Raw genomic sequence first — 25,075 nt, 5'->3', positions numbered from 1 at the left:
GGGGAAATGACTTTCGACATCCTAAAATCCAATTCCATAAATCTTCTCGTGGTTCCCAAATTAGAGTAGTTGTTACATTCCTAATAATTTATTGCCAGGATCACTCGTTTGATACTTATCAGATAATGCTCTATATTCTTGCTCATCTCTTTTTTGAATGTATAGTTTATCTTGTCTTTCCAAATAGATTATATGCTCTCAGTAGAATGTTGCTTGGGCTTATTTGTGCAAAAATTCTTGTACTTTTTTTAGAAAAATTTTTCTAGATTCTCCTTTAGTCGCGGGTCTTATATTTCAGTGGCTCAAGAATACCTTGGGAAGCTGGTCAAACATTTTTAATGAGGTGGTTCATGGGCCGCAAATGGAGAGCCTCTGTCCTGTCATGTCTAAGTAGCACATTGCCTTGTTCTCAGGTGTATGTATTTTGACTGACATTCTAGACTTATAAAAAGAAACCCTAAACTTCAGAAACACCAAATTAGGCCACTATTAAAGAGAGACTAGTTCTAAAAATAGCTCAGCTATCTAGGGATTTTAAATATAGAAATTCTTTTTAGTCTTGAACATTCGAAACCCTTGTCCTAGTACCTAAGCTCATTATCACTTAAATAACTGATTCTCAAGTTGCTCTGGGGAGTGGCGACACCCTGATGGTAGTTTGTTTGTTTGCTTGAGTTTTTTTGTTTTTGTTTTTGTTTGTTTTTTGAGTTAAAAACATAGTCTTTTCCCTTCTGCACATTTTGGAGGGCCTATGGGGGTGGAGCAGACATTCACTGGGCTTGTACTCTGTGCTGGGTAAGACACCAGGATGCTGGCATTTTAGGGACTTCACGGTTCCTTTTAATAAACGGGCAATTCCCTAAAACTTGAAGTAAGTGTATGTTCTTGCATATGTGCGTAAGATTTCCGGAAACACTCCGAGATAACCAAACAGACCCCACGAGGGAGAATATGAGGGGTGGAAATTTCTGTGGGCACTGCTTGTTAAAAAAAAAAAAAAAAAAGTAATACCTGCTTCATGGATGGAAGTTATTTCAGGATTAGTGAGTAGGTGGGTAAGGGAAAACAACTCAGATAATTCCCTAAACTTTTGTACTGTTTACTGAAATATCTTTATTCAGAGAATACCTCCAAGCAAGACTGGGAAATCTCAAGGATGCAACCACCAGTGCCTAAGTGAAAATCTATTTCCAGATATAGTTGAGACCTAAAGCAAAACAAAGCAAAACAGAAGCGTGAGAAGCACTGTATATACTTATATATATAAAATAGTGTCAAACTTTCAAGAGCCGCTGATAGGACAGAGACCCCTTGCCGCACCTGAACTAATTGGATTTCTCCCATTTCCCCACCCAGAACTCTGTCCCCTGCGGGAGGAGTGCAGTCAATACTCAATTCCTTAATGCCACTACCTTTGCTCATCTTCCCTCTAATGGCCAGACTCTCAATTTCACCCCACAAGCTTAAATCAACAGGGCTAATGCCTCCCATAACCTCCGGATTATTTCCTGTGTGTTGATTTTCCGGGGAATGTGTACATTTCGGTGTTGACAGTACAAGGTATATTCCATGCTCTCTCTTGAACTTAGCAGGTTTTGACAGATTTATGTGAGGACAGATGGCCATTACAGGCTGAAGGCTGACAAGAGGCAGTTCAGAGCATTGCTAACACACTTGCACAAACTCTCAGCAGTGCAGCACTGTGCAGAATGTAATTCAGACTATAGCTTTTTTATTACTGCCTATTTTCTTTTGTCAAAAGAGCCTGCTGTGCAGAGCAACAAATGGCTGCTATTACCCGGAATGTAATGGGTGTCAGACAAATCACGTAACACAAACAATCAAGAGTATGTAGGTCATATTTCAACAGAGCACAACCTTAGCAATATTTATGATTACTGCATTGAAATGTGTTCTATAATAAACAAGTACCTCTGCATCACTCACACTTAGGCACTTCTGCAAAGCAAGTCTGGGAAAAGTGGTGCACACTCCACAGTCATCTTTTTAAACAGCCCTTTTATTTAAAAAAAAAAAAAAAGTCAGAGACAAGTTTTGTTTCGTTTTTCATTATGGGCTATAAAACGATTTTCTTTGAGGAGTTCTCTCTTGGGTTTGTTTGTTTAATTGCATGACTCTGATAAACGGTGACTCCTCTGTGTTTTGCGTTGTTCCACTGTCTACGCAGTGACTTCAGCAGGGTTTTGCTTCTTGTTTTTTGTTTTTGAATAGTTTACAGTATTTTGCAGAACCTAACGCTGTATCTGTGCCTTGCCTCGCAGTTTCTTTGACGGTGGGATTTCCCTTAGGCCACATGTCGATTCGGATATTTCTTAAGGACAAACAGTGGGAAGGTGAGGTTCTCATTTGCTTCAAGCCTTCCCGGAAAAAAAGAAGGACTGGGCAGAGAGGCGTGTGGCTCCTCCTACCCATACAATCTATGCCTCAAGAATCTGGAGATTATAGGAAGGGCTGACACTCAATATGAACTGCGACTGCTCTGCCAGTGAGAATATTTCGTTAAAGGAGTTGCTCCTGTGGTCTCACCCACCCCCAACTTCCCGGAACTCACCGGAGCCCCAGAGGAGCCAGCCACGGAAGTGTTAATGCTTGCACAGGGGAACATCCCCTGTGCAGTACTCTGCCCAGTACTCTGGCTGCCATCAACCCCGGCTGGTCTGAGGGCCAGTGCTCCTGACTTTGCTGCTTTTTCAGTATTTCCTACATCACCCCTGATTCCCGGAGAACAAACCGGCCTCACGGAAAGCCTTCAGAACATTCCTAGGACATGTGCCTAACTCCCCAACTCTTGCTCATGGAAGATGGAGATACTAATTGGTTCCCCTTGCACTTTCCCACAGAGCTGGGGCAGGAGTAGGGATGAGGGTGGGGGTGAGGGGGTGACGTTTCTGGGAACGTCGATCACCAACTCCCCCCACAAGCTGATGTGGGAGAGGAAATCACTGTGTTATTCTTGGCTTAAAAGAAATTTGGATAGTATTATTTCCTGAAAAGATAACAAAGGAATGATCATTCCAGATGTTGGGTCAAGAAGAATGAGATCAAAAAAAGAAAATGAAGAATGGGGTTGAAATATGGAGGAAACCCCTGACAGTAAGAGGTGCCAAACACTGGAATGGGCTGTAAAGAGAATTTGTGGGGTCTCTCTTTCTTGGAGTCTTCAGGCTCAGTAAAGGATTATATGACCTGTCAAAATCACTTTCCAGTTCTCTCATGCTATGGTTTTCCTTTGAAAACTACCAACTACTGCTCATATTTGGCTTTGGTTCATTTCCCCAAAGATAAGTCACATACAAAAGAAGTATATACCAAAAGCGTACAGCAAATCTATGCTCTCTGTCAATATTCTGTCCAGCAAAACAGATTTTTAAATGGGAAGTCCAAAAATGGCAATATAAAACTCTACCTAGGGGCACCTGGGTGGCTCAGTCAGTTAAGCCTCCGACTTCGGCTCAGGTCATGATCTCGCGGTTCGTGAGTTCAAGCCCCACATCGGGCTCTGTGCTGACAGCTCGGAGCCTGGAACCTGCTTCGGATCCTGTGTCCCCCCTCTCTCTCTCTGCCCCTCCCCCACTCACACTCTGTCTCTCTCTGTTCTCAAAAAATAAATAAAAATTAAAAAAAAAATAAAACTACATAAAAGAATAAGAAATGACAAACTGATAGGTTAATGAGTGGGTTCTTTTAAGAACAAGTCCACCAAAGTTCAGTTTGGATGTTGGCCAATTTAAGCCAAGGGAAAACATACAGTGAAAAACAAATGACACCAAACACTTGTCCTCTATCATCAAAACCACGAGGAAACTGCAATACCAATGGAGGAAAATATTGCTAAGACCTAGTGCGTTAGGGTGATGAAACTGCTGATTATTTTCTTCTTCCCCTTCCCCCTAATTAGTTATAAAATAGCCATCTTGCTTTTTATTACTTCCACAGAAATAATTTTAAAACCAGTTCACGTGTACATGTACACATACATACATGTGAAACCTGGGGGTCAGCCACTTTGGTCCCTAACCAAATTCCTTTTATGTCTTCTGGCTGAAGCCATCATCCAGTTGAGCTGACATTGCCTTGCCATTTCCATTTCAGAAACAAAAAGTCTAGCACTCTGAAAATCTCCATATGCAATAGATTTAAATGCCTTCTGCCAAAAGAGCATTCTCTCCTCTCATCTTGTTTTACTAACAGCTATTTTGAAATCAAATTAGTTTTTACACCTGTAAAAAAGAAGCGGTTTTTTTTTTTTTTATCAGCCAAAATGAGCTAGTTTAGGACAATCACAAAGTCAGACCAGCTGGCAATACCTAATAAAGCAAACTTCCTGTCTCATCCCTCCTGTTTCCCAAAGACTCTGCAGATGGGGCAGAGGGATTTTTCTGGAGGTCTCAGAATTTTGTTGACTCTTTACATCTGCACGTAAATGTTTGGAACATGTCCCTAAAATTTGAGAAAGTAAAGAAAAAGGAGACACCAGAAGGTCCTGGGCAACAGCTTGATCCATTTCCTTGGCCATAACGAAATGGATTAAGCCTGTAGACCAAAGATCAACAAATCAACAACATGAATGTTTCCACCCTGTCCACCCCCTTGCTGCACCAACGGCAGACATCACTAATTGGTCATGACATTTTCACTGAATACAGACTTGGCCTTGGAATCCTCCTCAACACAATGCTCCTGGCAGCCAATACCAATCAATGACACTTGGCAAGTGAAATGAAACCTATTTAACATAACACATGTTGACTACTATCTTTAAAATTCACGCTTCAGGAAGGAGACATCATCTCTAGTTGGACAGACATGCTTTGAACCCAGGGTCCACCACGAAGCCAGTGTCAACATATAGGTTTTTCCTCAACCATGAAATGGCCAGAGAATCAAAAAGATAGTATATAGCACATGCTTACTAGGGAGTGGCTAATCTCCAGAATGTGTAGGAATAATAGAAGTAGCTATTATTGACAGAGTATCAGGGAGGAGATTGTTCTTCCTTGACTTGGTAAATCCATACCCATACCAAAAATGGCATATGCTGAATTTCATATTAGAGAATTAGAGGGATTTTGCCACAAAGAGAATATGTAACTTCATATGAGTGTGCCAAGGAGAAAACAACATGAAGGCCAATGAAAGGGAACAGGTGAAGATATCACAAGTTGAAAAGATGAGCGACAGGGTACAGACACCTCGGCAGATAAAATTAAGGCAGAATCAGTAATTAAATACCTTATATTTATTGAATACTTATATATGCTGGCACTGGAGTAAACCTTTTTTCACATTTTATCTCAATCCTCAGAGAGACCCAATGAGATACTGGTGCTGTCATTATCTTCCTTTGGTGCATTAGGATCCTGAGCCTTACAGAAGTTAATTAAAATGACCAAAGGCCATATTGCTAGATGGTAGATCCAGAATTTGAACTTGGGTTTATCCAATGTCAGAGCCAAGGTTTTGCATAACTTCACTAAGCTATGCTGCCTGTTTTCAGAAAATCATAGTAGACTACTTTTATTTGGAGCTTTGCTGCTTATAAAGTTTTAAAATTCTGGTTGGACGCACACAAAATTGCCATTTTAGGATGTCAAAAATGGTTGAATGCTGGCAATTTTATTTTTCCAACCTATATTTTAGTCCTTTAAGTCAGACAGTAATTCGATTGGGGGATTATAAGTATGATTTTAACATTAAGGAAACTCAGACCCAGAAAAGATTAAGGAGAGAGAAAAGCGTTTTAGCAATTAAAAGACGAAGGGGGAAAAGCGCATGGCCTGTCTTGCAGTTCCTTACTGATGTCACTGCCCATGCCAAGTTCAGTGTTACTAAAACATCTCTTTGATTTCCTGCCTTCTTGCTTCTGCTCCGTCAATATCTTCTCCCCTTAGTCCCCTGGGCAGTTCAAGTCTGATACAAATATTCCTCTCCCTAAGGCTCCCCCAGTCAGTTTTGCCTACAGAGAGCAGGGTTCCTTCCACACTCCTTTCCATGGATCGCCTGGGTCCTTGGCTAATGATATCACCTCAATGCTTCCTTTGGTCCTTGAACCGTCTTTGTAATCCTTTTCAATCCTCTGCGCAGTCATTGTATTTAACTTGAAGCAAAGTGACTTGATAACTTCTTTTCTCCCTTTGGTGATTCTCCTGAGCTGCAATCAGTGTGTATCACATCCTCCAAACACTACTATGCAAGAAGTTTTACTAGAGATTGTTTCAGGAGATGGAGATCATAACCATCACATACGGCAGAGCGCTTCAAACCCACAATATCTCTATCCAAAAAAAAAAAACAAAAAAACTTCCTCACATCCTTCTCCGGTCAAGTTCCAAACTTCTCTTCCTAACCTCCTTCTGACTGCTGCAAGTTTCTCCTCAGTCCCTTGTTTTCCTGGAGCTGTAAATTCTTTCTAGTATGTAATGCAATTTGACCCCACCTCACTTTCTCTAATTTGCATCTTTACACTTAAAACTACCATGCTCAAGAAACTAAAAACCACCCCCTGGGCCCACCTTTCTTAGAAGATAACAAAACATGAGAGGTAATAAATATTTCGCCTTCATCCTGCTTGTCCCATGTGTGTTATTTCCCCAACAGACTATAAGCCCATATCTTTTTTTTTTTTTAATGTTTATTTATTTTTGAGACACAGAGACAGAGCATGAGCGGGGGAGGGGCAGACAGAGAGGGAGACACGGAATCCGAAGGATAAGCTCACATCTTAAACACAAGACTATTGAGCAGGCCAAGTACAATGCTTCATGCTTTGTAGGGATCAGTCTCTAGGCTTTATATTTGCTGTACATCCACTAAGACCTATCATATTGCAAGCATTGAGCAGGTATTAAAAATGGTGGTAAACTGATTTTCATTGTACCCAATAATCTTTCAAAGCACCAAGAAGAAAGGATTTAAACCAGTCAGACAAATTCTGATTCACTGACAGAAATAAATCCACTGTGTATATTTTTAAGGATTCTAAATATGTAAAAAAAAAAAAAATGTATCTTCTATAAATCGCTACTTTTCTCTCAATAGCGTGGGCTACTAAACTTTCATAATGATAATTAAATTATTTAAAGTTAGGTTCCTCTCAAGAAGAAAAATGCTAAAACTTTTGCAAGAAGAAAAAAGAAGTGCTTTTTTTTTGTAACACCATAATCTCACTAATAGAAGGAATGCAATGAAAGTGATATTCTCATATACACACGCGAGCAAAACACTTCAAAGACAAAGATACCTAGGGGCACCTGGGTGGCTCAGTCGGTTAAGCCTCCGACTTCAGCTCAGGTCATGATCTCACAGTCCATGAGTTTGAGCCCCGCCTCGGGCTCTGCGCTGACAGCTCAGAGCCTGGAGCCTGCTTCGGATTCTGTGTGTCCCTCTCTCTCTGACCCTCCCCTGTTCATGCTCTGTCTCTCTCTGTCTCAAAAATAAATAAACATTTAAAAAATTAAAAAAAAAAAAGATACCCAATGCCAGGAAGGATGTAATAAAGCAAGTATATCCATGGAAGGATATCCATAGGGTGATAAATGAAAGCACTTCTTTTGGAAAGCAGTGTGGCAATCTATACAAGAAGGCCCTAAGATATTATATCTTTATATTCATTATTAAAAACTACTAAGAATTTGTTTTGAGACAATAAGATTAAATTTATGAACAGAACCAACAAAGCCCACAAATAATCCAATTAAAATGGGCAGAAGACCTGAACAGACATTTTACCAAAGAAGACATACAGATGGCCAACGGAAACATGAAAAGATGCGTAACATCACTAAATCATCAGGAAAATGAACATTAAAACCATGGTGAGATATCACCTTATACCTGTCAGAACGACTTGTATCAAAAGACAAGAAATAACAAGAGTTGGTAAGAATGCTGAAAGAAAGGAACACTCGTAACTTCTGGTGGGAATGTAAGTTGGTGCAGCCAGTATAGAAAATGATATGGGGGTTTCTCAAAAAATTAAAAATAGAAATACCATCTAACCCAGTAATTCCACTGTTGGGTATTTACTCAACAAAAATGAAAACACTAATCAGAAAAGATATATGCATCCCTACATTTATTACAGCATTATTTATAGTAGCCAAGATATAAAAGCAATAGATGAATAAAGAAGATATAGTATACATATAAAATGGAATATTACTCAGCTATAAAAAAGAATACAGTCTTGCCATTTCTGAAAGCATGGATGGATCTAGAGTCTTATGCTAAGCGAAATAAGTCAGACAGAGAAAGACAAATCCCATATGATTTCACTTATATGTGGGATCTAAAAAACAAAACAAAACAAAAAACGAACAAACAAAAGCCAGAAACAGATTCACAAATACAGAGAACAAACTGGTGGTTACCAGAGGGGAGAGAAGGCGGGGGGGGGGGGGGGGGCGGGGATGGGCAAAATAGGTGAAGGGGATTAAGAGGTACAAACTTCCAGTTATAAATATGTCATGGGGATGAAAAGTACAGCATAGGGAATTAATCAATAATATTGCAATAAACTTGTATGTTCACAAACAGTAACTACACTTATCCCGGTGAGCACTGCATAATATATAGAAGTGTTGAATTACTATGTTATATACCTGAAACTAGTATAACATTACATGTCAACTATACTTCAGTAAAAAAAAAAATAAATTATGAGCAAACATTTCTAATGCAGTGCCATTTCAAAACAGTAACACTTTAAAACAACCAAAATTTATAATAGGAGTATGATGAAACAAATTTTGACGTACTTACTAAAACTAATGTCATACAACCCATTAAAAGCCTGATAGTAAAAGGCCGGTGAAGATATGAAAATTTCCTATTAAAATGCTAACTGAAAAGTCAGGATGCAAAATTATATATACAAAATGACTATGGTATAAATACAATGTATAAAATTATCCATAGGGAAAAAATACTATGGATAACTGTACATCTTAGAATTACAACTAACTTTTCTACTAGTTTATATTTTTGACATTTTTACAAGAAGATTAAATTATTCATAATATAATACATAATACAATAAAAATGTTTTAACAGAAACCTGGGTGCGGGTATACACGGTGGAAGCTTTCTGAATCCTCTTTGGAACAAAGTAACTGCCTTTTACAACATTCTGCACACTCATATTTAACAGATTCAACTGAGTTCTTATCATGATCCACAGTAGTATTTCCCAAACAAGGTGATGTCTATTATAGTGGTAACTGGAATTATGTAAGATAATAAAATATTACAAAATTGAATGACATATACGAAAAATAGTTTCCATCAGAAGAACCAATAAAGGTATCCCACTAAAAGAAGAGTTGTCAAATAAGTTGTAGACAGGTGGTATTGAAAATACTGGGAAAACATGGGAAATGATTATTATTATTTAATTATGTGAAAATCATAAAAATCTAGGATGATTTTGCTCTCAGGCTACAACACAAATATCTTTAATTCTTTTCCTTTAAAAATCAAGAAATGAACAGTATATACCATCTATGATACATTATTAGTGCAGTTTGTGCCAGAAAGATGAATGGATTGACAGTTAGGACATTAAAGTTGAAAGCAAAGGTTTCTGTTTCTTATACAGAAAATTTGATACTTGAATGTTTCTTTATATGATTTAGGCAAAAGTAAAATGACAAAGCTGTATACTTTAATCAACTTTTTCAACAGACCCACCAAATACTCATTCTAAATGGTCAGATAAGAAGGTCTCTGCTGCGTATGATACACACACATAAAAGCTACTTATAGGAGTAATTATAATTTATTTAAGGAATGATGTAAAGCATATGCTTTTAAGCAAATCTCTGTGCGCGTATATGTATGTAGGCATATAAAGATATGTTTACATTTGCATATGTATATGTCTGTATACACACACATACACACATAAAATATATAGAAATACCATGAATTCAACTAATCTACTGCTTGACCAAATCATGCGATCATGCGAAAGACCTTTTTCGTAAGGAGGTAATTTAGCAAACTCAAAGTGCAAAATTAAACTTAGCAACAATGACCATGGTGCATATAGGCACTAACTATAGTGCCTGGTTAAAGGAATCTTGTTTAAGTTACTGTTCCTTTACCCTTATCAGCAAGGGCCAGAGCCAAGGAACTTCTTACTCAGACAAGCCTAAGATTCACCCTCTGGTGTAATTTAAGTACCTCCACATAAAGCACTCAGTGCAAAGGCACTTTTTTTTTTTTTAATTTTTTTTTTCAACGTTTATTTATCCTTGGGACAGAGAGAGACAGAGCATGAACGGGGGAGGGGCAGAGAGAGAGGGAGACACAGAATCGGAAACAGGCTCCAGGCTCTGAGCCATCAGCCCAGAGCCCGACACGGGGCTCGAACTCACGGACCACGAGATCGTGACCTGGCTGAAGTCAGACACTTAACCGACTGCGCCACCCAGGCGCCCCGCAAAGGCACTTTTTGTAACCAACTTAGAAGTCTTCCTAGGAAGTCCCTGGATGATTAAGTTACTTAGGGGTTACTCCAAGTTTTTAAGGCTCCTTCCTCTTCAGTATATAAAGTAAGACTCACTAAATGAGTCCAGAAGTCCAAACGGTAAAGAAAATCACTCTTGTTTGAGGATATGGGAATACATTTCGTTTTGGTGAATGGGCAGATTTTTATTTTTCTCCTTTGCTGAAAAGATATAAAGATGGTAACATATATAGGAGAGATCATATTGTTAAGTACAATGGCGAGTGAGAAAATATTTCAATTAAAACATCGATATGATCACTTTGCTCCTTGGGTTCAGAACTTTGCTCCCTGTTTTCTAGCTCTGTGATCTTGGGCAAGTTACTTAACATTTCTGAACCTTATTTCCTCATCTTAAAGATGGGAAAACTACCACTATCTTCATGAGGTTGTTGTGAAACCAGTCAAAAATTCCTCATGTTTGGGGCGCCTGGGTGGTTCAGTCGGTTAAGCGTTGGACTTCGGCTCAGGTCACGATCTCGCAGTTCCGAGTTCGAGCCCTGCGTCGGGCTCTGTACTGAGCTCAGAGCCTGGAGCCTTCTTCCCATTTTGTGTATCCCTTTATCTGCCCCTCCCCCCCTCACACACACACACTCTCTCTCTCTCTCTCTCTCTTTCTCAAAAATAAATAAAACATTAGATTTTTTTTTTAATTCCTCCTGTTCAAGTTTTGGGGTCTCAATCTGAAATAGGGTTATTCAAGGATCCAAAGCAATAATACACATCAGAGGATCTGGCCCCAGTCTGACACACACAAAAAATGTCTTCTTTAAAAAAAAAGAAGAAGAAATGAAAATATTTATAGGTAACTTCTTATCCAATGTTGTTTGTACTATTTGTTAATTTCATTAATCACATAGAGAATACACGCTATCATTTAACACATATTTCATACACACACACACACATAACTACACACGGTTCCAAGTGATATATAAGGCTCACCTGCAGTTCCAGAGAGTTCCACACTTAAGGTTCGTTCAATAGTCTTGTTCTCAAATGGGGAACCCTTGGGGTCACTGGAAGATATGGCACATTTATAAAAACAAACTGAAATGGAGTTGCTGTAGCCAAATGTATTAGAACCCCCTTCCCTTTCTGAAAATGGTTACATTTCTTAATACTTACTTTGGTGACTCTGGGGTCAGAGGAAGAGATAAAGTTGTTGGTTTGGCTAAAGGAAAGAAAAGGAAACTAATTATGAAATATTGAGGGGTTTTTTTAGATTTTTTTTTTTACTACAATCAGGTTGGAAACTGGAAACTGGAAAACTAAAGTACGGAAATCCCTGAATATTGGATCAAAGTCAGACAACAGTCCATTATGCTAAAACAAATTCCAAACAACATTTGCATCAGTAAACTATCATTCAAAACCACATACAAAAACCAGAATTTTCCCCAAAATGTAGCATCTCAGTTAAGGATACAAATTTTGCATCATACCATCAGAGAGAAATAATGTTTTCTATTTTAATTTGGAATACAGTACACGGTTTGTTTAGACAAGAAAACAGCAGAATAACTATCAGACAACAGAACGTTATGAATATTCAGTTGATTTTTCTCCTAAAATGTATAATTTTATATCTAGCCCTGAGAATAGGTTATATCTATGAGGCCAAAGCTCAAGCAATAACCGTTCCATTTACTGAAAATTAATTGAGAGATTATGACAAATTGTGGACATTGACCCAGATGGTTTAAAAGAGGTTTAGATCCCCAAATCTTACAGACTACGGAAGTAAAATACTGCATTTATCAGTGGAGAGATCAACAGACTTGCAAAGAGAGAGCTCATTTACTTCCTTTTATGCTTCCTAAATCTTACCTCCTACAGGTGGCATTTCCTAATTAGGAGGGGTGGAGTAAGAATATTCTCACTCCAAAATTTCAATTGCTTCTCCTTGGCAGTCTTGTATTTTGAACAGAAGGAGGGGAAAACATGATGAGAAACGCACTTGGGATATACATCCACATATTATGCATATATGTGCTTATCTATAAAGATATATTTATATGTAAGTAAGTTTATGTCAATTTCTTCTCATTAACATAACTACTTTCAAAAGGTCAAGAGGTAGTCATTTACATAATGAAAATCCTAGACTTGAAAATAAAAAGGTCTCTAGAACAAACTCTTATTTTAGAGATGAAAAACCTGAGGTCTAACGATATGAAATGATATTTCGAAGGGCCATAAAACTAGTTCCTGGCAGAGTCAGCCCAGAATATGTTTCCTTTTTCCTATTACCGAAAGGAATTGCATTCGATAGATATTAAAGTAAATTAATCAACCCCAGTAATTAAGGTCCTTTGAAATGTGAAAATATTATTTATGTCCAAATTAGGCTGAAATTACATACTTTACTTGGATAAATAGTATTTACATATTTAATTTGTCGATTTAGATTTGGTTTTTAAACAATTGAATGGTTTATCATCTATCCAGTGTGCATCCAGAAATATGAAGTTCATGCTGCCTTCTACAAATTAGGTACATTGATTGATCGGCTTTTATATATACAGATAAATGAACTGGGTTTTACATTAATTGTTTTAGTATGTCTGATATAACGAGCCTTTCCAAAAGAGCACACTCGTGAAAGAAATTTACCAACTTTTTCAGTGTTCAACTAATAATTAGGATCACGCATACAGGTTCCATGGAAAATGTCACCAGATAGGAACTGTGTGCTATAGGTCACACAATAAATAGACATTGAAAATTGGTCTTTGAAATTCCAGTTTTCAAAGTGTAGGGTAGGCTACCTGAAATGCTCAAAGGAAGATTCCTAACATTCTGATAGTTGGGTATAGGTGATCATGATACCATGATTCCTGAATATGCCCACGGTCACAAAAACTACCACTAGGGGAGTATTGATATGGTTTCCTGGGAGTTTAATCCACACCATTCCAATGACTGATAGACCAGGGCCTCTAAGATCCTTGAGGGCAAGAATGCATCTTTTTCCTTCAGATCATGGTATTTTGGACCACGTAGACCCTTGGTTATTGTCTCTAATTGTGAATATACTTTTTTTCGGTTTGAATAATAATTTAAGTAAGTCCTGAAGCTGAGCATTTATTTCCTGTTGGTTATCCACAGCCAACCATTTTATTTTTTGTTTTAGGCTTTTGATAACTTCAGGAATTTTGCGGGTTTTTTGGTCACTCGTTTTTGTTTTTTGTGTTTTGTTAACAGGCCTTGTTCTGGGATAAACATTTTATGCTTTGCCACAGACAAAATATCTTTTTTAAAAACCCATACAGGGGCACCTGGGTGGCTCAGTCAGTTAAGCGGCCGACTTCAGCTCAGGTCATGATCTCACAGTCTGTGAGTTCGAGCCCCGCATCGGGCTCTGTGCTGACAGCTCAGAGCCTGGAGCCTGTTTCAGATTCTGTGTCTCCCTCTCTCTCTGACCCTCCCCCATTCATGCTTTGTCTCTCTCTGTCGCAAAAATAAATAAATGTTTAGGGGCGCCTGGGTGGTGCAGTTGGTTAAGCATCCGACTTCAGCCAGGTCACGATCTCGCGGTCCGTGAGTTCGAGCCCCGCGTCGGGCTCTGGGCTGATGGCTCAGAGCCTGGAGCCTGTTTCTGATTCTGTGTCTCCCTCTCTCTCTGCCCCTCCCCCGTTCATGCTCTGTCTCTCTCTGTCCCAAAAATAAATAAACATTGAAAAAAAATTTTTTAAATAAATAAATAAATAAATAAATGTTTAAAAAAAATTTTTTAATAAATAAATAAAAATAAATAACTAAATAACTAAATAAATAAATACCCATACAAAGCAGGTCTCTAAGGAATATATCCTCCACAGGCCACGTTAACGCCTCACTGTCATGGTTTTGTAAGAGGTTACAGTAATATTAGTAGTAAATGGATTTAAAAAACAAACAAACCAAGAACCCCCAAACTCTCAAAATCCAAAAGAGCCAAATAAAGTCTTAAGAATGTAAAAATTAAAAAGATGTTTAGGGATGGCTGGGTGGCTCAGTCGGTTAAGCACTGAACTCTTGGTTTCAGCTCAGGTCAGGCTCATGGTTGGTGGTTCAAGCCCCGCCGGGGGCTCTGTGCTGACAGTGCAGAGTCTGCTTGGGATTCTCCCTCTCTCCCTCTCTCTCTCTCTGTCCCTCCTGCACTGGCGCTGTCTCTGTTTCTCTCAAAATAAATTAACGAACTAAAACAAAACAAAAAACAAAACAAAAAAAACACAAAACCATGTTTAGAACATGTGCTGCTTGTCTGGCTTCACGCACTACAGGGTTTCAGCCGGCTTAGGACTCTAAATTCAGCTCCAAAAACGCTGAACTCATGACTAGGACACACTAGGACCAGGGGGAGAGCAGCCCAGTGAATTTTTCATCCCCTCACTAGAGCAAGCCCAGCTGCGCCCCCTTCCCCTGAGGCTCTCTCCACACCACTGCGTCCCAAAGCGCCGCGGGTTCTGCTCGTAGCGAAACTGTTCCCGCGCATGCGTGTGAGGGGCCAATCAGGGCAAGGTGAGCTGCAAAACAGCTTGGCCCATTTCAAGAAATCTCTTTCCCTGAACCGACAGAAAAGGATGGCCAAGTGATTTTGAGATAACCACCAGGGAAAACCTCATTGAAAGCCAATTTCAAACTCTGAAAGAGAAGGTTTATGGGGACGTAGGGATGAGAGAGGGAAATTCAAAACACTGGAAAGAAAATACTTATTAAAAGCAGCAGCAACGGCATACCTGTATGAAATAATCATGGTTCAAAACAGGGATCAGGGACTACCACTCTGCAGCTGGAAGGGGAAGTTGAGGAAACAAAAGGGGAAAAAAAGAAGTGGGTGTTTGTAATGGCTATTTTACAATATGCCTGCTTCCACTATAAGGTTAAAGGTAGGGCAAATGTGGAAGCTGGGATATTTTAAAGCAACAGCAACTTTCATAAGCTTCTCAGACAGGACTTTTGTGAGGGAAGAGCCAAAAAGAAAGAAAATTATATCTCGGCCAAGGCAGGTTTTCCCCAAATCACCCTGATCTGCCTCAGAAGCATCGGCCTTCCAGCAATGTATGGGAATAATAAAAATCACCCCAGATGCTTAGTTTGCTCTCGGCCATATTTTTTAATAGAAAGCAAATGAAAATAAATTCCAGGAATTTCCAAATCATTATTTACAAAATAAAATCTATGAGTGTAACATGTGGTCTTAAAAAAAAAAAAAAAGAAAGAAAGGAAAGAATACACTTAATAATCAGGAGAGGCTGCATACATTATTATGTATTATTTCTTAAGGTATATACAGCAAATCAACAATGCCTCATTTTTGCCATTATTAGAAGGGGGAAAAAATAAAATCTTTTTAATATTGGCTAGCCCAGCTTGCTCAGAATTTCAATTATCTCAGCAATTCAGATTTCACATAAACCTTGTCCGAGGTAGCTATTCCCTTTACACGCCCGCCCCCCCCCCTCCCCGTCCAGTTCACATTTCAGGTGCCTTTTGGTGATTATGAATTCGGCCGCATATCAGCCAAAGAGGACATGTTCAACCTGTGTCCAAGGAAAGATTTTTTTTATTTTGCTTAATCTCTCCCCAAGTGCTGAATCCTCTTTCCAGAGAGACGGCCGCGGAGCGAAAGCCCAAAGTGGGGGCATCGCAGCCCGGTGCAGGCCGGGTTTGCCTTCGGCTCCCTCCCTGGCAGCCTGTGTTTGGGTCCCCAGCCTACCTTGTAAATGTTGAGACTGCGACTGTGTGTGGGACTTCTTTTTGGAGGTGCATTTGTCTCTGCTACTGTTCCTGTTCTCTGTGGGTTTGATATGAGGTGGGTCATCATTTGTGGTCAGATACTTGAGCAGCTCCGAGCAGGGACGTCTTTGTGGCTTTTGCTGTTGACAAATGCTCCTCGCTTTATTGCTCCATGAATTCTCGGTCTTAAAAACGAGGCATAAAGAAAAAGCTAAAATTAGTGAACTGAACCTTATCAGAATGGATATAGGTTTTCTGAAGAGATGAGATTTTCAATGAAGTGTTCAGTCTAAGTGTACTAGATCTATGAGCTGTGAATAATTGTTTGCAGAACAAGGAAAGAAAATTACATTTAAAATTCCTAAATGACATTTAGGCAGCTTTTTATTTCATTTCTCCTACATTTCAATGTTCCTACTCAGCAACATGTAACTAACAAGACCCTATAGCGCCTTTACTGTGAATAAAAAAAAATAAGCTGGTTTAAACCTTAATTTGCCACTGATTGCTGGAGCCCCGTATTCACAATTCTCTTAAGTACCCCTTAACGCTCCGTTTTCACTCACAGTGAATGGCAAGACAAACATTGTTTAATACAGCCCGCTAACCGAATTATGTCATTGCCAGCCTTCTATCCAATTAATGGCAGAGACAGATCTTTTGCGGTGATTCCAGAACAGTCTTTCTCAGGTTAGACAGCTGGCAAAACGGCAGTCCTGCATCTTAAAGTCACTCCTAGATAATACCAGCCTATCAGCAAATTTTATTGTAACCCACATTGCCGCACGTATTAATACAGTGGGCAAGGAGTAACAGACGGTGGAACTTCCATTCCAATCATCCGAAGACAAAGCATAAATGAACTCTTTCTAGTTTAAAGTAGCTGGAGCGCTGCTTTTGGAAACCCATTTCGTATAGTTTCACAGTTAGAAAGCAACTGCGGGATCCCAACTGAATACGTAGAAATAAACCTATCCTTTGTTTTACAGCTTCAAGCAAAATCCTTTGTTAGTTTCCCTCCTATATTACAAAGTTCACATCGTACCTTAACGACTGCAGGGTTTGTTCTGATCCTGTGATTATGGTTTGCATGGTTCTGGGTACTGAGACCACTGCATTCATTATAACTTAGCTGAGTATTGGCTGGTGCCAGTAAGAGCTTCTTAAGCTAGAAACATATCAAGGGGAAAAGCAAGAGAAGTTATGCATCTTTTAAGCATCTGAATAAGCTACTGAAATTTTAAACTTAAAATTAATTAATTTTAATTATAAACATTAATTCCATCACTCTCTAATTATATTCACACCTCGGCACAATAGTGCTAAAGGAAACATATTTCGAAAAAGAAAAATTTGGCATTACACTACCAACTGTGAAAGTATGTCCTTTCCCTACATTTGAGACTAAGTGTTGTCTACTTTGACTTTTTTTTAAAGATAAAATCAGGCAAAAGGATCTTCCTGAAAGGGTTTCTAAATACCTACTAGATGAGAAATGCTGCCTTGCTAAATGAGGAACAGGGGACTGGGGACTGGGGACAGAATCTATGTATTCTGTCCCCTCAATAACCCAAATGCATCAAGTGAAAAAATATATACAATATTCCGCAACGCTTTGAAGGATATTTCACAATCCATTTTAACTTTACTGATTCAAATATTTGTGATGAAAGTGTGGCTATCACTGAAAAAGATTTGTAAGTAGATAGAGTCGGGAGATGTGATTCTGGTTCACGCAAAGCATTTACTCTCTCTTTTTTTCTGGAGTTTATTTATTCATTGTTAGAGAGATTGTGTGTGCACACGTGTACATCAGCAGGGGAGGGACAGAGAGAGAGGAAGAGAGAGAATCTCAAGCAGTCTCCGCATTATCAGCGCAGAGCCCAACACGGGGCTCGATCTCACAAAGCCATGAGACCATGACCTGAGCTGAAATGGAGTCAGATGCTTAAACCGACTGAGCCACCCAGTCGCCCTGTCATTTACTCTTTCTTGACCCCTGTTTCTTCATTTGACTTGCTGGCTTGCTGGGACCTCCCTGCTTGGACAGGCAGGATGACCCTGAATCAACAACTCCTCCTAGTCGAATCAGTTATGCGGATGCAAATCATCTGATATCAATGTAAAGCAATCAGAGAAATGGAGAAACGGGGTGTGTGTGTGTGTGTGTGTGTGTGTGTGTGTGTGTGTGTTGGGGGCCAGGTAACAATTACTTATGAGACAGTTTCTTCTAAACCAGAAAACTCAAAATGCACAGGCATACGAATAGAGTCTCCATATGTTTACATGGAGTGCTTTCCACATTTAAAAAACTTAGAGATGGGAGAGAAACAACCTCTAAATGGCATGCCAAGGAACATTATTAAAGTTTGGAGAACAGCATTCCATAATTTACATAGTGTGGTCTTACATCAGATTTATGGCAAATGACAAATGGCTACCATAGATGAGAAGGTAAACTGTGTCTTAGAACTAATAAAATTCTGGTCAAGCACTGCATCGAAAAGAAAATTTACTCTTCATTGCCAACAAATTCACTCTTCATTGCCTACCATAAATTTAGGGAACTTAGGTTGCAAATGTGCTATTATTTTTCAATCTTCATAAGAATTATGGATCTAAAACCTTAAAATATTGCATATCCCTTTTTCTACCTTTTATTTCTAGAATCACAGGCATAAGAATAAAACTACAGATATGTCGATTATTACATAATTTATGATGGTGAAAAAACAGGACAAAGACCAAATATCCAACCATAAGAAATCTCTTAATGAATTAGAACATCTCCAAACAGTAAAGTCATGTATAACACTAACAGTTATGCATATCTAAAATTCATAAATATGATGACAGATCTTAAAACAAGAGGAGATTTCAACCTTTTTCATATTAGAGATTATTTGAAATCACAGGGTGAATTTTTGGTGCATTCATTTCGGGTCGTCTACGTCTTCTAAGTTTCTACCACGAACATAAATTGCTAAGAAATAACAATACACACACACATCCACAGCCATAGACAGTTAAAAACAAACTTCCGTAAGCCTATGCGAAGACTGTTAACGACCAACATTCTTAAACACAAAATCACAAGAATTTGCAGCTCCGAGTGTGCTCGGGAATTATTTTGGCATCAGTCTAAATTAAAAACCCAAACCTTATTGGTACTACGTCATACCCACGCAGCGGGTAGCCAGAGGCAACTCCAATTCCCGTTAAACACTAGGAAGGGTTCTTACTAGAGACGTCTCTTCTGCCTCCTGAGGCGGAGGGGTGCCGTCAGGCATGGAGGAAGGACTAGCCTCATTCTCAGTGGTCACATCTCCATCTGTCAGCGCATCAAATGAGGGCAATCCGTCTTCATCCACAGGGAGACTGTCCAGTGTCTCTGTGAGGACTGCTAGCAAGTTCGCCTCGTTCTCTTCATCTATCTTCTGCAAAAACGGAAAAACAGACGTCGTGATGAGCTGACGTTGGGCGATAGGTAACGCCATCAATCAGCATAGGCGGATCATGTTTATCCAAATGAGGAAACTATTCGTGAAATTTTGAAGGCTCATGCCGGAATACAAAAGATCCTGTCTTCCTCAAACTCCAAATTCACTTTGGGTCTGAATCCGACAATTAACTGATACCTCTCGGTGCCAGTCTTTGATTGTTGAGCTGTCCAATTTAGCAATTTATAGCATCAGTGCTTATCACGACTGGGTATGACTCCGTCTTGCTCGCACTTTCCCCATGTTTATGTCTTGTTTCCCTAACCAAAGGAGAAGGTCTAGAGAATCTCTAGAACTTGAGAGCATTTTAACCATCATCTATTTCATCTGCGGATGCAGTGTTTCAATCTCCTGTACAGGCAAAATGTTTAGATAACCCTCAGTTTGAACAGCACCAGAAACTGAAACGATACCAAGAGGAACTATACACTTTCATGGTTTCAATTATAATCTCATCACTGAACACTCCACAGCCATTTATTTCCCTCCCTGACATCTCTCCCAACATTAGTCATAAATCTACCACTGCCCGCTGGACATTTCTACCTGATAATGGCTCCCTCATCCTTCAAAACCCAAACTCAGGCCCTTTCACAACCAAACTGCTGTTTCCCTTGACTTCCTGAGTTTGGGTAACAGTTCTGCAGACTCAAACTACCCCGAGTCTTCTTTATCTGGTCAGTCATTAAGTAGAGTCTTGCTTTGTAACGTCTCTCAAATGCATTCATTTCTTGCGGCTGGGGTACTAGTCTAGTGCAACATTACTCTGAATGGGGGCTCCTGAAAACATATCCTAACTCGTTTCTCCAACTCCCACAATCATGCCCATCGACACACCCTTGGAGAGTTAAGCTTCAGGTATTCATTCCATAAACATCTGCACACCTACAATACCAGGGCCATGCCTGGTGTTAGAGGTAAAAAGAGAAAGACCAACCTTTGCCCTCATAAACCTTCCAGTGCAAGGGAAGAATGTGTAAATAATGCATTATAAAAGATGATATTTATTTCAGGACTCTGCACAAAAACTTTCAAGATCTCCCAAGTTGGGGCTTATACACCTTGTTTAGAGGAAAATGTGTTATACCCCATGCGCCTGGGCAACCAGGGCCAGTGCTGGCACACGGTATCGTCATTGCTTCCTTGCTGAATAATTCCTTGATCTGCATTTAGTACCTAGAATGTATGTTGTGTAGATCACTTTTCCCCCCTTCTTTTTTTTTTTTTTAATTTTTTTTTAACGTTTATTTATTTTGGAGACAGAGAGAGACAGAGCATGAACGGGGGAGGGGCAGAGAGAGAGGGAGACACAGAATCGGAAGCAGGCTCCAGGCTCCGAGCCATCAGCCCAGAGCCCGACGCGGGGCTCGAACTCACGGACCGCGAGATCGTGACCTGAGCTGAAGTCGGACGCTCAACCGACTGAGCCACCCAGGCGCCCCACTTTTTCCCCCTTCTGATAGCACATCACATTGTTTGTCCAATTTGACCTGCTTCATAAATCTTTTTTTTTTTAAGTTCTGTATGCTATGACATTAACAATATCGGCTAAATTATCCCACACAGATTCTATTACAAAAGGCACCTAAGCTACTGACATCTAATGAAGCCAGCAGTGCCCACACGTCCTTTCTCTCGAGCACTCAACTCCAGTTAATTGACCTGACAAAATTACAAGAATCACAGAATAAGATAGCTAATCAGAAAATCAAATTGTATTACTAGAGAAATTAGGCAGGCCTTTATCACGTATACATTCTATTTTCACATAAAAATTGTTTTCCTTCATTACTGAGGAGTCCCCCATCCAGGAATAAAACTACAGACTTCTTTCTCTTTTGGATTCCAGGGCCCAAAAAGAGCCATTTGTCCTCACGGTGGATTTCACTAGCATTTCTTACATTTGCATAATGTATCTCTCGAATGCTCCTGGACTTAACGCTATGAGTCAAGTGGTTTTGGGCACACGGGGTAGAATGACAAGTCTCTGAGTTTGAAGACTCCAATGCAGGAGGTAAATCCTAATCAGAGGGGTAAAATGTTAACTCCAAAATGGCACCACTTCTTCCAAAACTGACCGATTCTTCAAAAACAAATTGCTTGATTTAATAACAAAACATCAGTGAGCATATCCCCCAGCCTCCATTCTTCTGGATCTGTCCATGTAATCTGAATAATAAAGATACTGAAATGATTGTCACTTATTTTCTGTCCAGGGTCATAACCTAGTGTCCAAAGATTCCAATCTCTCCTCTTTTAATTTAGATTCCCCCACATACAAAAAACCAAATTCGGGTTATTAATCTGTCCTAAATAGAAGTCATATTTAAATGAAATATATATTATTTTAAATCATCTAAAATCACGAGACTTACATTAATGTAAATGTATGCATATTATCTAATAAAAACAATCTTTGAAGATATCTCAAGCACACACACACACACGCAACTCAGTGAACTGGGCTTCTTTTCCAGGTATCCCAATTTTCAGAAAGGCTTATTTCAATGGCGTTCAAAAATAGCTCAAGAAAAAGAGTTAAGAATGTTTACCAATAAGTGAGTAATTTTGTTTACCCCGATTTAAATTTTGTGTTTGGCTTTCCAGCAACACTACAAGCCTCTATTTGCTTTCAATCACATAATACAATAGCGCCTTAGTTCCATCCCTCGTGTAAACAAACTACAATAATTCCAATCAAGTCAGAATGACAAAGAACACTTAAATTAACTAGTTTTCTCCAATTTCTTTAATAAAGCCCGGGTGAATGTACATCAAAAACAATGGCAGAAATAGTGGAGCCTGATAATGTCATAATTAATTTACAAGATCTGATTAAACCACAGCCATTTAAATTCTCTCTACTGGAACCACAATGGGAGGGAGGGTTGTGGGACGGAAGATTGGCAGTGTGTGTGTGTGTGTGTGTGTGTGTGCGCGTGTTGGGGTAGGTAGCTAGGGCAGGCTGGTAGTCAACCAGTATGGACTGTAATCGTTATTTAATCCGTGTTCATCAGAAATGATTATTAAACCTCTTTATTACCATCCCTGAATGTGGGTGACTCAGACAGGTGCTCGGAGACCATTTAATCAAGTTGTTCTTGAATTATGGAAGAAGAAAATGTTATTATTTCAAATTCTCCATGTTTTGTCTAATCATAGAAGACCGGGGGGAAAATTAAAATATTTATTGATGACATTTTCGTTTTGAAGCTCAACACATACTCCTGTATATAAAGGTGAGTGGACATTGCTCCTCACTGTGGCAATATCAATTAGTTTAGCATGAGTTTCAACAGTCACACACTCCAGAGAAGGCAATGGATGTGACAAAAAGGATTCTGGTAAACAATTAATGTCACTTCCCATTATCGCTTCGGTCCCAATTTACAGAGCAAATAAATCAAAGTCATTGCAGATGAAGCACACTGGCCTCCTAACACATGCCTGTTCACAGGTGACGGGGCATGGAAATACATCAGGTTGTAAAGTGACTTTACAAGATATCCCTTCAAAGACTCTGCTCTGCTACTGCTTTCTAATCGCTTGAAATTACCATTCCTACAAAAATACACTTATGAGCTCCATATAAGTTAAGAAAAGAAAAGCAGAGAGTGGGTCACCAGTTCCGTAGCGATCTACAACTACACAGCTGAGCTCCGTCTTGCAGGTGGTAGCAGAGAGATAGAGAAAGGAAGGAAAGAGCCCAGGCCGATGGGCATTTCCGCAGGGGGGCTCTGTACCTATCAGGCAGCTCTTCCCATGGTGGGTGGCACCCTTGGGCTCTCCTTCCGCAAGTCTGGTGCTATTCTTCCGGCCTGAACAAAGGTCTGTGTGACTGTGACACTCACTCTCTAAGGGAGCTCCAGGAGTAAAGATGCCTCATCAACAAAAACTCACTCAAGTTGTAAAGAATTTCCAGTGACAGATGACAGGCGTACACATATACTAACAACCCAACATTTAGAATGTTCAACAATTCCGAAGCGTTCGTCACCAACAAATGACAGTTCAACACACTCCATCAAACCAGAAGTTTCATTACGATCGCTGGTTGGGACTGCTGGGTCCCCATTTGACCCGCACTAAGTGTGAACTCGTTCAAAGGGTACAGTTAAAGGAAGGTCGATCCTGCTCCTTCAAGTGCTCAAAGTCACCTCGAGACTGCAGTTTGGGATCCAGTACGTCATATCTGGGCCTGCTTCCCTTGTGAGCAGTTGGCAAAAGGATCTTCCAACTGATTACACATGGTGGGGCAGACATGCATTCAGCTTGCCCGGGTGCGGAGAGAGTGACTAAATCTACTAAATGAAGGAGGAAATGAGGGACTCTGAGATGCTCACCGACACCTGAAGGGAGAACTGCGAAGCGAAAACTGCATGTGGTATCCCAAAGATTTTTAAATGCAGGCTATTATGGAAGGACCATGCCCTGCTTATGATAGTAATTTTTTCCACATCTTGTAGAATTGCAATTATACTCTGCGTCCCCAGATTCTCACACTCGCTTGATCTCTGTTTGATAAAAATAGTTTAATAGCCATTTAATCACAGCTTCATTATCTTAGCTCTCTTAATGCGAATTAGGCCAGGAGAATTCTTGCCTCCTCATTATTCAAATCATCAATAAGAAGGAAACAGTGGGGTCTCCTTATCATTCATTAATCAGTTTCAGTATCTTAGGTACTGTTTACTCCGAGATCAATCTATGTGAGGGGTCACTTAACCTCTCTGAGCCTCTATTTTTTTTTTTTCTATATAAAATTTTAGGTCATTATCTGCCTAATTCCTATTACAGAATTTTTTCCGCACTCATGGTTAATAGGGAGACAAAAAGAATTGATAAAAGCCTGAGAATTCTTCAAGAAGGTGCTCAACAAACATCTCCAGTGTATATGCCCATCGTCTTGATTGCCCATATTTGAATTTCATTCTTTGAGCACGATCTACCACCGACTTTTAGCACTGGGCCAGCTTCCTCCCAAATACCCAGCATGCCTTGGGCTTCCTCCTTGCCCCATCCCGCTGATTTGGAAGCAGCTAATGAAGACAAAATTAACTCCTCCTTTAAGTGAGGCCTAATTAGGAAGGGAAATCTGCTAGAGTAACATCTGGTAATGCATTCTGAGGCCAAATATAAATGACATTTTTGGATTATCCACTATCTTGGATTATTTGTCCCACTAGACCCCAACTGGGAGTTGAAGTAAATAAATGAAAAAGTGACTTTTAGGATAGATTCAGGGGTTCAAATAAGAAATACAATTGATCATAGGAGTCCCTTTCCTGGATCTTCATACATAAAGTTCTGTACTTCTGTTTCA

The 25,075-nt window shown here is 39.6% G+C and overlaps 1 protein-coding gene across 1 annotated transcript in view; it reads right to left on the bottom strand.

Annotated features, from left to right (window-relative positions):
* Positions 1-25,075, bottom strand: part of PPARGC1A (PPARG coactivator 1 alpha) — a 97,027-nt gene that overhangs the window by 20,277 nt on the left and 51,675 nt on the right. Inside the window, exons 3-7 of the mRNA XM_047854769.1 lie at positions 19,495-19,689; positions 17,298-17,420; positions 16,233-16,437; positions 11,657-11,702; positions 11,474-11,547 (exon numbers count right to left, since the gene is read on the bottom strand). Coding sequence (XP_047710725.1) covers positions 11,474-11,547; positions 11,657-11,702; positions 16,233-16,437; positions 17,298-17,420; positions 19,495-19,689 — 643 coding nt within the window. The remainder of the gene's footprint in view (positions 1-11,473; positions 11,548-11,656; positions 11,703-16,232; positions 16,438-17,297; positions 17,421-19,494; positions 19,690-25,075) is intronic.

This window comes from Prionailurus viverrinus, chromosome B1, assembly GCF_022837055.1.
Source record: "Prionailurus viverrinus isolate Anna chromosome B1, UM_Priviv_1.0, whole genome shotgun sequence".
Classification (NCBI taxonomy): Eukaryota; Metazoa; Chordata; class Mammalia; order Carnivora; family Felidae; genus Prionailurus; species Prionailurus viverrinus.
This window is presented reverse-complemented; position numbering and strand designations above follow the sequence as displayed.